This window comes from Homalodisca vitripennis, chromosome 4 (genome assembly GCF_021130785.1).
Source record: "Homalodisca vitripennis isolate AUS2020 chromosome 4, UT_GWSS_2.1, whole genome shotgun sequence".
NCBI lineage: Eukaryota > Metazoa > Arthropoda > Insecta > Hemiptera > Cicadellidae > Homalodisca > Homalodisca vitripennis.
In genome coordinates, this window is record NC_060210.1 from 18,233,776 (window position 1) to 18,251,363 (window position 17,588).

Genomic DNA, 17,588 nt, shown 5'->3' on the forward strand with positions numbered 1-17,588 from the left:
ATAAAGTCTAAGTACTTAATTGTTACGTTGCTTTGCCTCTGCTTTGCAACTGTAGGCCTATGTAGAACCTTAAAAAACAAAATCTTTATACCATTTGGTATATATAGAGCCTATCCGCCTATACTATAGATTCATGTGAGTCGATTTGATAAATACTGACCATAGATCCCATTTCACACTCAATACAAATTACTTGTTTAAAAATCAATCGAACACGTCGTTTTATAATAGGGATAAATACAATTAACAATTTGAACAATTGTGTTGTTTCAAAACACTTCTTGTTAGAAACACACACCATTGAGTCTTAAAATCAGAGCAAATCAAATTTGCTGTCAATTAATACATAGTAAACCATTCTAAATTAACTTAAGAAATACATAGTAAAATATCTAGTGCATAATCTACTTAAACCTGTGATAAAGTATGACTAGAAACATTTCAAAGTGACGATATCATCTTGAACAATTAAATATTATTTATAACACAATAATAAAAGTTATTATTAGATAAATGTAATCAGTTTCTGGATTGAACAGTAGTAAAATTAGAAAATTATAGTAGTTTATACATATTCGTACTTGCTTTAAATCCGTACAAGTCGTTTTTGAGTTATCCACAAAACGGTTTCATCTAGGAGCGTTCTCCAACAAATCACACAGCGCCGATATGTAGGTCTGTGCCATCTGCAGGGTCTCGAACTTGGACAGCTTGTGATCGGTTCCTATTGAAGGGATAACTTCTCTGAGCCTGTCAAAAGCCTCGTTCAGACCACTCATCCTCCGACGTTCTCTAGCGTTGGCTGCCAGTCGTCTCCTCCTCAGGACTCCAGGAGAGGGCTGACGAGTGGCCACGGGAGCGGAGTTCCTTCTCCTCCTCATGAGACCCTTGGGGAACAATCTGTCAGAGCTCTCTCCGGGGGAGAGCATCTCACTGCTGTCCAGATCGACGGAAGAGTCCAGACTCCAGTCTTGAGCTTCCATCGACACCCTCGTGAGACGAGGATCTTCCGACTCCAAAGTACCGAAGGACTGTCGAGGTATTTGGAGTTCTTCATAGGAATACGCAGTCGTCGAAGAGACTCTCAGCCGTTCGTTGTCTTGCTCGTTGTTCGGATCGATGTACAACGGCTTTCTGTTGTAGTTGGGGTTAATTTCCGAGTCAAAATGCTCCGAGACCGATCCGGAAAATTCATCCCACCTGAATTCGGCAGGTCGAAGCACTTCCAGGCGGGATGAGCTGGGGTAGTTGTTGTTCACCGGATCCGGCTTGATGGGCCTGGGGGTGATGATGGATGTCCGCGAACGGTCCAGGATGGCGGGCCGGTGTCTGGTCAGAGGTCTGGGGGTAGATCCGAAGCCCTCGATGTAGTAGATCTTGTCTGGACTACCGGGGTTGTGTGAGTGCGGGTGGGTAGACATAACGTCCATGTTCGATTCTGGAAGATACGTCATTTTGAAATACTTTTCACTGTTTCCGTCGGCTTCTGGAATCAAAATGTAAACAAATTACTTAAAAACAACAATGTGTGGACATTAGATAGCTTCAGATACATAAGGTACCGTGAGAAAGTAGAATGATGATCCAGGCTAGTGCTGGTTCTGGGTGCAATGAATTCCTCCATTACACATGACATTACCGATCTCTATCAAAAAACGCCGGTAAGTAACTGCTAAGGGAAACACCTCCTGGGAAAATTTTCTCGCCGCAATAATGGCAGTTACCGATGTCAGTCAGCGTTTGATGTATACTCTAATAGGGTAATATCAGTAGTTGAAGCTACAAATCACCCTGCCAGCCCACTTACACTGCCTCGGCACATTTCTTCCAGAGATTCCGCGCATAACGTAACGAAATGAAATAGTTAGCCTGGCGTCTTATCATTGTCTCAGATAATGGTCTTCACTTCTTTGAAACGCCGCCCGACTTTTTCCCAGCGGATCGAAGTCGTTAAAGCGCCTTATATAAATTGCTTGTAATTGTTATGGCCGGCCGCTAATTATATAATGCAGCCAATAATAATTGCCGCCCTTATTATCCGATAATCCGACGCTCCTGGTTTTTTGAAATGAAGGTGAAAAACGAAACTGGACGAAAGTTGGCAGTTCTTTGTTGTGACCGTTGCAACGTAATAGGTTGGAATTTCTCGCATTCTGTAAAATTAGAATTTTCTCTGTTGATAAAGTTTACACAAAGGAAGATTCGTATTAGTTATATTTCATTTTCTTTCATTAAATAGAGATCTGTTCCAACACCAGAGGTATAGACCTACCCATAACGTAAGTATTGCCTCGCGTATGCTTAAGTATTATTGATCTAAAATGAAACCTTTAATCACCCTCTTCACCTTCAAGGGCAAAATAGGGAATCAGCAATAGCATTTTTTTTGTATTACTGAACGATGGCAAATGCCCGTTAAAATCCTGTTTCCTTCACAATCCTTCCATCGTAAAAAACTAACTTCAAACAAAGAAGCAATAGCACGTTTCAGCAGATTTGTTGAGCATTGTATATGACACTGGATTGTTTGCTAGTAAATTGTTAATAATTATTGGAATGAATAGCAAAGGAATTTATCATAACTACACCAATCAAGGATGATAATCCTATACGGTTATAACAGTTTTAAAATACCGTTTTTTAGGTTATCAAAATCTGTAGTGGTGGGACTATATTTTAGAATCCACTTTAGCACATTTTGGTAATGTTTATGTATTAATAAATCTAATAGTTTTCTTGGTAAATCTAAAAAGCTTCTTGCTTATTATCTTATTAACTAAAATGAAAACTTCAATTGGATTCCAAAACTAAGCAATTAACCAATACGGTTCTTTTCATCACTTCAGATTTATATTTAAGTGCGGTAGGTATTTTATCAAATACTGTATATTGCATGTGAATATGTTAACAATATTCGATGTGATGCAAACTTTTTGGAAATGCAATAAAGGTTTTGGAGAATATTCAAATGGCTATATACAAAATATTTAAAATACCTCTAATTGTTTAAACACAACAGAAATTGCATGTTAGAGTTTGTTTGATCCCTTGAACGCACAATAAAGACCACAAACAAAGGATTCGACATTTGGAAGAATGTATCCTTTTAGGCAGTAAAACGTGTTTCGATTCCAATGATAGCTCCAAGAAAATGGCGCCTTTTAAAGCAAAAAGGGCTGTTTTAAAAGTGGAAAGAAAAGCTTAAAATATCAACGTTTGTAAAACTTATTATTGTAATTTATTTTGTGTTATTATTTAATAAAAAACTCTTCTCCAGAAAATATATTAAAGATACAGCAGAGTTACAAAATCAAACATTTGGGAATTACGTGAAAATTACTAGTTGATACTATAAATAATTTTGACTCCTATTTTTCCACTGGAGAGTACTAAAAACTGTAATAAGTACGCAAATAAATATATTTGTTGCTCGTATACTACAGATTATACCAAGAACCTATTAAAACAATATCCATTTTAAATCAGCTAAGTAGTAGTAAGATTTGTAATGTTGCATCCATTCTTGAACGTCTCTTTTTAATCTTCTCATAAGTCCCCTCTTGTTTTATTTGTGTTCCCAATAAATATAATCTCTCATTTTATACGTGATAACTAAAAACGATATACGGTTAATTAACATGCATATAAATCTTTACATTAAAATATTAACAAGTGCGGATTTTTCGAAGTATTTACTACAACATTTTTTACTAAGAGACCGACACAACAACTTATGCAATGTAAAAATAACTACTCAATGTAAAAAATAACTTTACTTGCATTAGACACAGTAATGATTTCTGTCTTGGTTTCAATTAAATTTAGTAAATTACACAGTTTGCATGTTGTATTTATAAAATACTATTGTGTTCCTTAAAGTATTGGCTGAGCATTAGCGGTGCCTATAAATCGAGGAACAATGTAATTTTAGCCAATCTGTCTGTATATGTATTCGAATGATGTTTCAGAAACGAACTGGCCCGTAAAGATTTGAAATTTTGAAAGAAATTCAATTTCTATACAAGCAACACCGAGTTGATGATGGTATATGTTACTGTTTTTAATTGGATGAGCGTTAACGAACATTTTTACATTGATGCTATAGGTAACTTTGATTGCATCGAGAAAATCAAAGAATAAATACATATTCTGGAAACAAACTGAGTACAATCATATGAAATGTTAACATGTGACATAGTAACCTATGGCAACAATCCATTTGCCATAGACTTGAAATTTTGATTGCAACCTTAGCGAAGCTTGTTAAACTTGTGGTGTACACCTTTTTTGTGCTGGTATAATATTTAAGAATCCTAAAAATATGTTCATTGAGCTTCTATTTATTTGTTTATGATTTGTTCCATAAATCGAATCGATCGATGGTAAAGACTCCCAACACTTTGAGAGTCGGAGTTCCCAGGTGTAGAGAAAGACTCTGCCAGACTCAGCTACATAATTCTCTCTCTTCTGTCGGAAACCCCCATACGGAGCTAAATCTTTTGTAATGACAGGACTGTTTTTTCTTCATTTTTTAAAGAAGAGGACGATCCTCTTTTACGTCTTATTCTGTCCGTCCTCATGGGCCATTGGCCTGTGCGAGGATCTTATCAAACAGAATAAAGGAGGACAGTCGATACAGTACAAGGTCTATACTACTAATAAAAAGCCCTTCGGTCACAGAAAGGATTTGAACCTGCGCTATCTCTAACTCATATCCAAAATTCAACATCTTAGACCGCTCGGCCATCGGCACTCCCAAAAGTGTTTTGGGTGAACAATAATTTTATTTAACATAACAGGACACATAGAGTAAGTATAAATGTATCAGTGATATAAGTAGCAGGGTTGCAATTAAACAAATTCTCTGTTGCTACGTATTATATTACAAACGTGGAAAATTTGACAAAAATCTTCAAAAATTTATATTTACTCGTATAAAAGTACCCTTACAATATTCGATACAGAACTCACGTAAATCTAGTAAACGGTAAGAGAACAAATTTTAAAAGGGCGACACTTCTTAGTAAAAGATTGCATTCCTTATTTGGTACAATCAGAAAGTAAATATTTTGAGAAAACCAGTCTTTGTTACACTATTTTATTAGATTTGTATAAAGTTTGTGTAGTGTTTAAAAGTAAACGTTAATTTTCAGGTAGTATCTTTTATTTAAACCTTTGAAATAAAGTACTTAATCTACTGTTTATTTTGGTTTATTTTTTACGGTTATATTTGTTGTATAAGAATACCTATAATATTTTAAAAGTTTTTAATAAAATTTGATGGAAGTATTTTATTATATAATAACCGTTTCATTATTTTGCTTTATATTTTGATTTGTTTTAAAATAGATGTATCATTTTTTTTACAACTCAGTAACTACTTTCTCTCCGTTGTATGTATACTCCTTCAATATCATTATAACAAGTTTATTTACACTGAAAAACTTTTTAAATTTTCCCTCTAATAAGAGTACCAGAAATATCGTCTCAAATGAAAAAAATATCAATAAGTGCACTTTATACCCCCCTCTCCACCCTCAAATTCAACTAGGTTTAGTTGTATTCAAGACATAGCTACAGAATCACTCGTCATAGCTCGTGATAGCGTTGTCATAGCTAGACAACTAATCCAAAACATTCCGGAAAAAGTCTTGGAAATGTAGATTTCATCTCCGTTTCACCTTCAGCTTGGTACAGCGTCTGAAATCTGACACTGTCACAGACGGAGGTCAAATCAACATTCGTATTAAATCAACAATTCCTACAGTAATGCTGCGTGATGTGTAGAAAACTCTGTTGCTTCACCGAGCTTGGGGATCGTGTCTAAAACATCGTAGTGCACTCAATCGTGCACTGGATGAGACAATAAGAACACATATTCTACTTGATGTTGTAGTCTAGAAGCCTCTGATGTCGAACGACAGAAATAGGTCGTTTTGAGATTATTTGTCACCGACGTTATTTTTATCTCTTCGGAGGTAGACTCCTGATTCCAGGAGTCAAGTTTGTGGCAGTGTCAGAGTTCAGATGGTGAAACCAAGATGAACTCAACATTCGCATCGAATCGACCCTTACCAGCATAGCTACGTTATATTTATAATAAACTCTTGTCTAATTTTAATAAAATTGGTTGACAATGTGATCAATTTCAGGACAGGGACGTCCACCAGAGGTAGGGACAACTTCAGAACTGGACAATATAGAACAACTGTGTTCGAACACTTGACGTCTCAAGTTAATAATCATTAAGCTCCCTGGAGATCACAAATGCGCCAATAAAATCCAAACAATTCAAATCTCGATTAAGATACTTTTTGTTGTCAAAGGCATTTTACTTTGTTGATGAGTTTGCGGTGGGCGGCTTGGATGAGAGTTAACATTTTATTATTAATTTATTTCTCCTTTTCTGATATCCCAGACCTGCAAAATACGAATATATTGGTTCACACATTAATATGTGGAATTTTGCCTGTAATAACTTAAGATAGGTTTAGTTTATAGATTTTTTAATCGATATTATGAAATCACGTTTGCAATGCAATGCTGTCAATTGTTTTCAATTATTATTATTATTATTACATATAAAGTACACAGAATAATAATAATACAACTCTGAAGTAATTCGTGTGTGCTGGTAACATTTCAAAATTAATACGATTTATTATTGAACGTTTTGTAAGGTTATTTTTTATAATTAAGGGAAAAGCTCTGAGAGTTGGAAATTTATATTTTACAAACTACAGCAACAAGCATAATTGAATATTTAATAAACTTGTTAAAACAAACCATAAAGAGGGGGAGGACAAAATTATGTACATTAACTAATGCGACATGCAATCCTAGATTTTTAACATTTATATGCACAAAATAAGCGAACAGAGAAATGTTTACTATACTACTCGACCGCACAGATTTTATGACTGGTATATTAATAATAATGATTCGGTACTTAATCTTATTGGAATGGCAATATTTCAACATAAATTCTTACATCGAAATAATTAAAGGCTAAAAAGCAGCAAGAGCAGATAACTACAGTAAAAAAAACTTAGAATATGCCTTGAATTTCTGAGAGCATTTCACAAATAAATAATATATATAGTCTTTAAAGATCATTTGGAGTATATTGATATCGAAATAGTCAAAAAACTGAGTCAACTTGTATAAGTAAACAACCGGATTCTTTTTGAAATCGATAGAGAAATTCCCTCTAACATAGAAAATAAACAATTCAGTTTTTTTTTTTAATCTAATATCGAATAGCCTAAGATCGGAGAGTCAATTTGCACTGTATAAGTAAACAACCGGATTCTTTTTGAGATCGATAGAGAAATTCCCTCTAACATAGAATATAAACAATTCAGTTTTTTTTATCTAATATCGAATAGCCTAAGATCGCAGAGTCAATTTGTAGCTAATAAGTAAACAACCGGATTTTTCTTGAAATCGATAGAGAAATTCCCTCTAACATATAAAATAAACCATTCCGTTTTTTTTATTTTTTTTTATCTAATATCGAATAGCCTAAGATCAGAGAGTCAATTTGCACTGTATAAGTAAACAACCGGATTCTTTTTGAAATCGATAGAGAAATTCCCTCTAACATAGAATATAAACAATTCAGTTTTTTCTTTATCTAATATCGAATAGCCTAAGATCAGAGAGTCAATTTGCACTGTATAAGTAAACAACCGGATTCTTTTTGAAATCGATAGAGAAATTCCCTCTAACATAGAATATAAACAATTCAGTTTTTTTTTTTTTATCGAATATCGAATAGCCTAAGATCGCAGAGTCAATTTGTACCTAATAAGTAAACAACCGGATTTTTTATTGAAGCCAATAGAGAAATTCCCCTAACATAGAAAATAAACAGTTCAAGTTTTTAAATATAATTTTCTGAAGATGATATACAAATATAGAAATCTCCGCTTTTAAGGATCTGTACATGGTTTGCTGACGCTTAAAACCCATTTAATCGTTTACTTAAATTGTGTGATGCCAGGAAACATATGATCTGAGAAAAAGTACTATTTCATATCTTTAGGGTGTAAAAGTTCTCAAATCATATTATTTTGTCTTAAAAAAACCGTTAGACGCGTAAATAAATGTTAAACTAGCGTCAGAAAACCATCCATATACAGAACTGTAACGTAGTGAATTTCAGACTTATTATGTAGTTGTCTGACGATGACATAACTATTGTTCATTTGTCTGACGATCAGCTATAATTGTGCCAAGCTAAGAAAAATAAGATCTGAAAAAGTACCATATAATATGTGTAACTCTTTAGAGCTCCATTAGAACAAGCGCTGCTGATTTTTAAGTAGAGAATTGATATGAGGAACAACCGGTTGTGTGCTCAAGCAAAAATTTGCTCTCATCTCCTTATGAAATTTTTTTGACATTATTGGGAAACAAAATTTCAATGTTAAATGTTATCTGTATGGATGATTGCACCGATTTGTTAAACCTATCTTAAACTGATATCAAACCTACTTTTCTCCTACTCTTAAAATACTCAAATTTGTGTTTACGTTTCTACAATAAAAATGATACATGAATTTAAAGTCTATATTTATTCACGGTGTAACGTTTTAACTAAGTACTTTTATACGTAATTTATGAAAATATTAAAATTCCCTACAAATCTTAAAAACATATATATCAACTGTAAAACTAATAATTATAAATTACACTTCACATATTAAATAACAATTAATCGAAAAAATCAAACATTACAAACAATGTTCGTAATATAAAATCATATTTCATCTTTAAAGGCAAACGTAAAAGGTAAACGAGATGTTTTGGTGAAAACAAACCTTATTTTTTACGATGTAAATCAATATTGTAAAATTAAGAAACGTAAGGTTTTACGTAATTATGATTATATCTTTTTTCATATTTAATTTCGTAATAAACTCTGTCGCAGCACGCAAAGTGGGTCTTAGCAAGTGCTGACTTAAGGTAATATATACATTATTTTGTATGTCTTTGCAAATCTAACCTCGGAAGTATTTGAAATTTTTCCAGTTTCAGTTTCATTCGTATAATAAGAAAGAAAAGGGTTTTAAGTATCAATTGACACGATTAAACTTTATAATAAAATTATAGACTATATATATGTTAGCAAATTAAGTCAAATTAAAATAAACGTTTTAAATAAATATTACATGTTTATATGAATAACTGCTTATTCCTATACAGTAATACTACTACTCGTATGAATAAACGGAATAGTTAAAATCAGCTGTACATAAAATTGTAACAAAAGGCTATACATTCTTGAAATACTAGCGACTATTTGAATATTTCTCGTGTTGATTTTGTGTAAAAAGTGTTTAATATATTATTACGTAGAACATTTTTAATTCACTACAGTATTCCTTATTAATAAATTATGTCCACCTACCTCCTCAAAACACATTTTACACAAATATGTCGAAGAATTCCCCTCACTTTTCACAGAAAAATGATTGAGAAGTCTGTAAGTACCAAAATACATAGAGATTAAACCCAACTAAAGCATGTACAATGGCACTTGGCACAGAGTAAGCGAACCGGACCTAACACACAACCCTGCGGTGGCCAGGATAACTGGAGGCATTGTTGGAGTCACGTGGTCGGCACGAGCCAATGGCAGTGTGCGTCCAACAATACAACATATGGTGTGCGTGGGGGTAGCAGCTGACATCCATATTCAACAATAATACCCCCCTCCCCCGCACCGACTCCTCACCTTGCCTAATTACACTGTCAAAACGAGACGCATCACGTGATTGTCTCCTTTCGTCCACGCTGCCGCATCAATTCCCGGGCTACTGTAATTACGTCATCACAACTCCTGAGGCACCGCGGCGCGGCGTCGGCTGTGGTCCGATTGTGCGATCGTTTACAGACCTGACATCGCCTTTCTTATACTGTACTTGACTTTGTCACATACACAACGCTAATGGATATCGATCATCAGTTTTGACTCCACACCGTCCCAGTGATTTGAAACGTATCCCGGTGAATATTGATGTTATATAACTTTTGTACTTCTTTCGAAAAACTGTTTGACATCAATAACATGTGTCCTGCAGCTCAAGACCACATAGTTACTTGTCAACTAAGAATTCTTCAGAGTAGGGAGCAGAATTAAATTTAAAGTACTTCTGTATGTATGGAGCCAAAAACACATTAATGTATCTATGAATATATGTGATTATATTGTTGATATTTACATTGATTCAACACTTATTCTAAACACATAATATCTGTACACTAAAATTATCACTTTATATAACTTTGGTGTTACTACATGGAAAATTAACCGACGATTATTATCATGTAGGTCCTAGGCATTTCTAAACTTAAATATACAACAACAATCATCAATATTTGTATAGATGTTAATTACAAAAAGAAACTAATTTCTTAAAATCTTTCTAAGACTAATTTGTTAATACTATATTTTCAAAAAGTAGTATTTTTTAAATATTTGAATTTTCAGATTTTGACAAGTTCTTTTAAACATCCCCAGATTCGCCTATTACAGTACCCTAACTCTATCGATCAGACTCAGCCGAAAAATAACGTTTTAAATATAGTTTCTACTCTCTTATGCAGGTTTTAAAAGTAAAATCCAGTTTAAGCATGCAACACGGTTAACGTACCAAATATTATGCGATGAAAACTCCGAAGTTATATACATAAAAAAGCACATTTACAGGGACACTAAATAATAAAAGTTTGGACATACTCGATTGTCATGCTAATAGCTCTATGAACGTGCACGCTTAGTTCTACATTTTAGGTTTTAGTTTAAGCACCTGAGGAAGAGCAGATAACTATTTCGAAACGTCGTGTTTTAGTTTTTATAGCATATAACATTATCATACCTTGGAACTATCCATGATTAATTGCATTGTATACTGTTTTAAATGATTACACATGATTTACATACAACAAAATGAACTTTGATAATTTATGGACAGTGTATAATATTTTGTTGTATTAAAGACATTACCTGAATAAATAACATCGATAATGACTCTAATGTACGGATTACTAAAGAAATCTGCCTTACGAGGGAGAACTTTAATTTGGAACTGTTGAAAACACCGTGCCCATCTCTGTTAATTCCTGAGTGCTAACTTTAATAATTTTATAATTCCTCACACTAATTTTATAAGGCTTTCCATTATAAGGGTATATTCCACCTTAGGAGTAACTCAGAAACAGACTTCGGAACACTTGTAATCAACAAATTGTAATATAAAAATATTTTTTACAATCGGGTAGTAGCCTATAAAATTAACGTTAAATAACAATGTGATGAAAACTATGACTAAATCTTAACTTGAAATGCAGCTTATCTAAATCATAAAATATACAGTGATTACGTAATATTTATGTCCTAATATTTTTAAAAGATAATTTAATATGTTATTTAATTAAAGTGAATTCCCTGTTGGTTACAGCAGTTCCGTTTGTGTATCTCTACCTGAGAAAGCTTTAAATTTAAAACATTCGTTATTTTCACATAGACTTTAACAACCATTTTTTAAAACTTAAAAATTTCTCCCTTTACTAGTATGATAGATAATTTAGTATAGTATAATATAATATAATAATAATAAAGTCTGGAATAATACAATCATAATTTGTATTACAATACATTTAATTTGGAATAGCTTGAAACATGTACATTTAACAATGAAAAGCTATGGGTAAACTTGTAAAAAAATACGCAAGTAGTAATATTGATAAGTTTGTTAGATCTTTATTTTATGTAATATAGAAACAAATAAGGAAAAGAGGTCAAAATTTGACATTATAAGCAGATCAATATTATAAGCAATATTATTGACTGTTTTTGGAACTCTTCAGACGAACCTAACTCAAATTCAAGGAATAGTCTGTGAAAGCGTAGATTTCAGACGGTGGAGCTAAAAGAAAGGTGAACTGGAGCTAAATTTAATATTCACTGGACTATTTTCATACGAATGTGTGTCTGAATCGCATGTTGAACCCATAAAGCATAGCACGAATAAAATTATTTTTGTTCTGATAAGGTGGATTCCGATACAAACATAAAACATGCCTGTCAAGGCTTAAGATTTCCAAATCATTAGCCCTATTGACACATTTTGAGTTGGGAAAGTTTCAAGGCTTAGTTTTAAATTAATTTATGATAACGATTTTTCAGCCAAGGTTTTTCACTAAAAAGGCCTGTCACTTTAACAAAACCTTCGTCAAATGTGAATTTAGTAGAGTTTAACCGCAATCTGACGCTGTCTCAGACTTGAATTCTGAAGTTTGGAGTCATGTTCGCCTGAAGAGATCCAAAAAAGTCGGCTACGAAAAAGCTCATGCTATTTACATCGTTATAAGATAAAAGATACTTATACTACAAAATGCAAGTGTAATCTAGGCGAAGATAATATATTCTCACTGTCTCATTCTCAGGGGTTAAACTCTATAATCGCATTGAATCAACCATTCCCACCATAGCTCCTTTACCTTGGTCAAATGTTTGCCATTTAGTGACAGTCCATTGCGTTGCTTAGCTTCTTAGTCTAATTATGAGAAATGCATTTATGATGTAGAATAGAAGCGTTTGGAAAGTATTTTGAATCTAAACTTCATAGCCCTATAAGAGATTTTCGGTAAATACAACAAAGTAGACATTTCTTGATCACTGCAAGTGAAATTAAAGTCACTCAAAGCAGGCAATTAAAATTTTTTGCGGTTAGACCCAAATAAAAATGGTTTACGATAAAATGTAGAATTTTAGACAATATGAAATATAACACCGTACTTCAGAGAGTGAGGTATGTTTAATTTATTTTAAAATTTAGTTAAGATAGGGTCCAAATTGCCTTCTTAGAATGCATGTAATTTCAAGTGGAGTGTTAAAGAAAAATATCCTACTTTTACTGTATTTATGGTAGTTATTTTAAAGTGCTACAAATTCAACGCAGACAAATGTTCCGACCCCAAAATCGATTGCAAGTTTAAGTCGTGATATGAGCGAAACACCGTACTGAAGTTATTTCAAACATGTCGGTAGTTCTGTAACACGGAACCCGGACAGGGCACCGGGGTTTAACCCGGATCACAAGGTGTGTGAGGCCCGAACACGCGCGTGTCCGGCGGCACGTGTGCTTTAATTGCCGTCAGGCGCGCGGGCCATAGGCACAGGTGGTGAGGCTTCCGCAAGTAATCTGTAGAGAGATGTCCCCGATAACTAATAGGTCTGTTAGTCATGAATACTTCATACTTCACCGCATCCGCCACCGCTCTCACACCTTGCATAATAACGAGTAACAATAATATATAAGTAAATATGTTTAGTGTGAAAATTATTCATTTATTATGCGACTAGCGAAATCTATGCAACATTCTGTGTATTTTATTGAATACCTCCCACGATTTCAGAATTATTTTAGACCACTTTAGATGAACTCCAAAGTCGAAGTTAGTGATTGGGTTTTAGTGATACCACTTATGATGTTATCCGATAGGGTTCTATAATAGTTTTAAAATGGAACTAGTCATATATCATGTAACAGGTACCAAATGATTAAGATGACCAGATGATAAGCAAAATTGTGAGTAAGCAAATTCTTATTAAGGGTTTTGCACTTTTCATAAAAATTGTGCTTCCAAGGCAGAATTGGAGTTTGTTATTTTTCCCCGAGAAACAATCTTCCTGTATATATAGATATTTAGAAAACTGTACTGTTCCGAAACCAACCTCATATGTGTGTGTTTGTGTGTGTGTCCTCTCTCTCTCTCTCTCCCTCTCTCTCTCTCTCTCCCTCTCTCTCTCTCTCTCTCTCTCTCTCTCCCTCCCTCTCTCTCTCTCTCTCTCTCTCTCTCTCCCTCTCTCTCTCTCCCCCCCTCTCTCTCTCTCTCTCTCTCTCTCTCTCTCTCTCTCTCTCTCTCTCTCTCTCTCTCTCTCTCTCTCGTTTCTATTAAATAGGCTTTTAAAAAGACATATCACACGATAGGGGTTGCAACTTAAAAATGTTAAGTTACCTCCACGAACCTTCTTTTTAAAAGGGAGGAGATTTTTTTATCATTCAAAAAGTCCAAAACATATTTTAAATTGTATGGTGAAGGTTTTGCATAGATATACCACAGTTTGGAATATATCCAGGCGTATCAGGACTTAAGTTACACCCTAAGATGTAAGGGGTTATTTACCAATAACTTTAGCAAGGAACGTCGTGGAGATGTCTTATTCATATCATTGTGTTTCTATTAAATAGGCCATTGAAATTATATGTCACAAGATAGGGGTTGCTATTTGACGATTTAAAGTTACCCCCCGTTCCCTCTTTTGGAGAGAATTTTGTATAATTAAAAAAATCGCAAATGAGGTTACCTTCAAAACAGTACAGTTTCTCATTATTTATACACCTGAGAAATGCATGTCCCCCCGATGGTTTTCTGTTATAAAAATGTTATTTGGTGTCACGTGTATTGCTTTGTGTATTGCTAAGGTGTCTCGTGTATTGCTTTGTGTATTGCTAAGGTGTCTCGTGTATTGTTTTGTGTATTGCTAAGGTGTCTCGTGTATTGCTTTGTGTATTGCTAAGGTGTCTCGTGTATTGCTTTGTGTATTGCTAAGGTGTCTCGTGTATTGCTTTGTGTATTGCTATGGTGTCTCGTGTATTGCTTTGTGTATTGCTAAGGTGTGTCGTGTATTGCTTTGTGTATTGCTATGGTGTCTCGTGTATTGCTTTGTGTATTGCTAAGGTGTCTCTTGTATTGCTTTGTGTATTGCTAAGGTGTCTCGTGTATTGCTTTGTGTATTGCTATGGTGTCTCGTGTGTTGCTTTGTGTATTGCTAAGGTGTCTCGTGTATTGCTTTGTGATTCCACTCGCTGCAATTACGGACTCCAACTTAGTTTAGTAGGTAAAGTCCAGAATATATTAACTGGTTTGTTTTGTTGCCACGATGTTTGAATGAGAAGTGTCATAACTCTTGGTATGTTTTTACTCTCTAAAAGTAAACAAATCGAGATACTGGTTAAATTAAATTAAACATAATGTTGTGCGGTCATAATACAATGTTTCACACAGAACTGTTGAATATATTTAACAGGCTCTTTCAATCAACATTTCGCAACATTAGAGACCAAGATGGGATCTTTTACTGCATTAGAGACGAGTGGGGCGTAGCCTGGTAGGATTTTCGAATCAGAAAAGGTTTTTATTCATCCCAAGAACCGCAAAAATGTACATGTAAGTGAGGCTTACGTACAACAAGGAAATACAAGGCTTTGCGTATAACGAGGTTGCATACACCAGGGTACAACGATGGTTTGCATACAACGAGGCTTTACGTACAACAGAGTACAACGAGGCCTACGTGCAACAACCAAATACGAGGCTTAGGGTACAAGGTATACGTACACCATGACACAACAATGTTATCCGTACAATGAACGAGGCCTACGCACAAGAAAATACAAGTCTTTGCGAATATGACCTTCCTATAACAGGGTACAAAGATGTTTTAGGTACAACGAGGCATAGGTACAATAAGGGTTTACCTATAATGAGGCTTACGTACACCAGGGTATAACGATGTTATTCGTACAATGAACAAGGCCTACGCATAACAAGAAATACAAGGATTTGTGTATAAAGTCAAAGTTAAACCTTTTATTGCCGTGGAACAATATAACAATTATATAGCAAAAGTCATACCTGATAAATCTATAATTTTTACATTCGTTTCACAATACTAGATTCAGACAAACAATCTTTACATTCATGCACACCACTTACTCGCCAATTCTCTCCACCGCCAACTCCAGTGTCAGTCTTCTAGATTGGAGGTTTCCCAACTATAATCTAAAACCTCGTCGACACTATATAATGATAAAGAGGCTTACGTACAACAGTGTACAACGAGGCCAATGTACAACAGATAAAACGAGGCTTCTGTCCTACAAAAAATAGAAAGCTGCATGTCTCCCTCCACACCCCTCAAGTCTCGCAGTTCCCAGGCGCAGTGACACCATGGACGAGCAGGACACGACATGACTATGCTAATCAAACACTCGAGCTACCGTTACTGCTCAACCACTTCGCTCCTGACACTCTTGCTCGGTGATATTTGGACATCTTGACATCCTTCTATCTGCATTTGCAAGTCAAGCGGAAGTCTCAGCCCATCTTCCTTCGAGTAGACGGATTGAGTTTCTATAAACCTTGATATATATTGTGCTGAAGTCACATATTCTTTGAACAGTTTTCGTATTTTCCTAACAGCATTTATATACCGAACGTCTGTAATAGTATACAGAATCTTTTACATTTGAGAGTGTTACCTATGAAAACCGTATGCAGGCTGCAGACCAGCTACCTAATCCACCGCGTCCTGTCTCTTCAGAAACCGCGGTACTTGGTAGAGACACTTTGTACCCGAGAGGTTGCTGATCGCAAAACCCGACAGGTTCACTCGAGAGGCTGGACAATTTCATTTCAGTATGTCTGTCAGCACGATATCAACAACAAGAAATTACCTTTACTTGAGATTTTGCATGAAACTTGAGGGACTTGAAATTCTACATGAGGAACACCGAGTTCGATGATGTTGCATGTCACCATGGGATTTGGCTGAGCGTTAGTGAACTTACATTGGTCTTGTGGGTGATCACAATGCAACAAGAATACAGCAGAATAAATAAATTTCCACACAAATTGAGTACCATTATATAATATTAAACCATGTGACACAGTAACACATACATCTATAGACTTAAAACTATCTTTGAACAATAAATGTCTTAAGTTTTCATCAGTTTAATTATTTGCTGTGCTAAGGAAACTTAACCTATCTATCATATTTTCGACCAATAGTTCTTCTGCTGATGCTTTGAAAGGAATCGGAAATCCGAGTATTCGTCGCAGAAGGAGATAACTTCGAGATACTACGAGCCATATTCCAACCTACCAATCTGTATTCCAGACAACCTACCAACCAGGATACAAGGATAAGTGTGAGGCGATCGCCCCGTGAATAATCCACGTCCGAGTTTCTCCACACTCTGGACTTACATAGTGGAGCGGTTTGTCGTGGGATCGCGCCGGCACTCGACGTATTATAAAAGCATTAAAATTATAAGCTGCATTGGCATCGGAGCCCGAGGGCCGCGAGCCTGGCCATTACCTTGGCTGTTTGTTTTGTGGGGTGTGTTCACGGCAAACTACCGTAGTGAGGCGCCCCGGGCGGGAGGCACTATTGTACCGTAACGGTCCTGCCCGCCTTTAATTGTCGGGATTGAGACATAACTCTCGTCCGATCTGGCAACAGCTGATTAACAGCTGATTGAAACCCTTTGTCTCGTCGCTTCGGCACGTGGGCCTCGATTGATTTAGAGCGGCCTCGCTCACCTGCAACCTAGCAAGGCCGAACTCCAAACTGTGATAGAGGAAATCCACAGTTATGGGGAACGTTTAGTCTATGGTTATTCAAGATTATTTGAAAGTTTTTTTTTAAAAATACTTGGAACTTTGTACTCTATTTTAGAACCTTTCTAACGTGTAAGGCCTCAGGTGGAACGGTACCTGACTACTTT

The 17,588-nt window shown here is 35.2% G+C and overlaps 1 protein-coding gene across 1 annotated transcript; it reads right to left on the reverse strand.

Moving 5' to 3' along the window:
* Positions 1 to 569: 569 nt before the first annotated feature.
* On the reverse strand, positions 570 to 1,463 carry LOC124361413 (neurogenic differentiation factor 1-like). The gene has a single exon (XM_046815463.1). It carries the CDS (start codon positions 1,452 to 1,454, stop codon positions 630 to 632), a length of 825 nt encoding a protein of 274 aa, XP_046671419.1. The 5' UTR covers positions 1,455 to 1,463; the 3' UTR covers positions 570 to 629.
* Between the last annotated feature and the right edge of the window lie 16,125 nt (positions 1,464 to 17,588).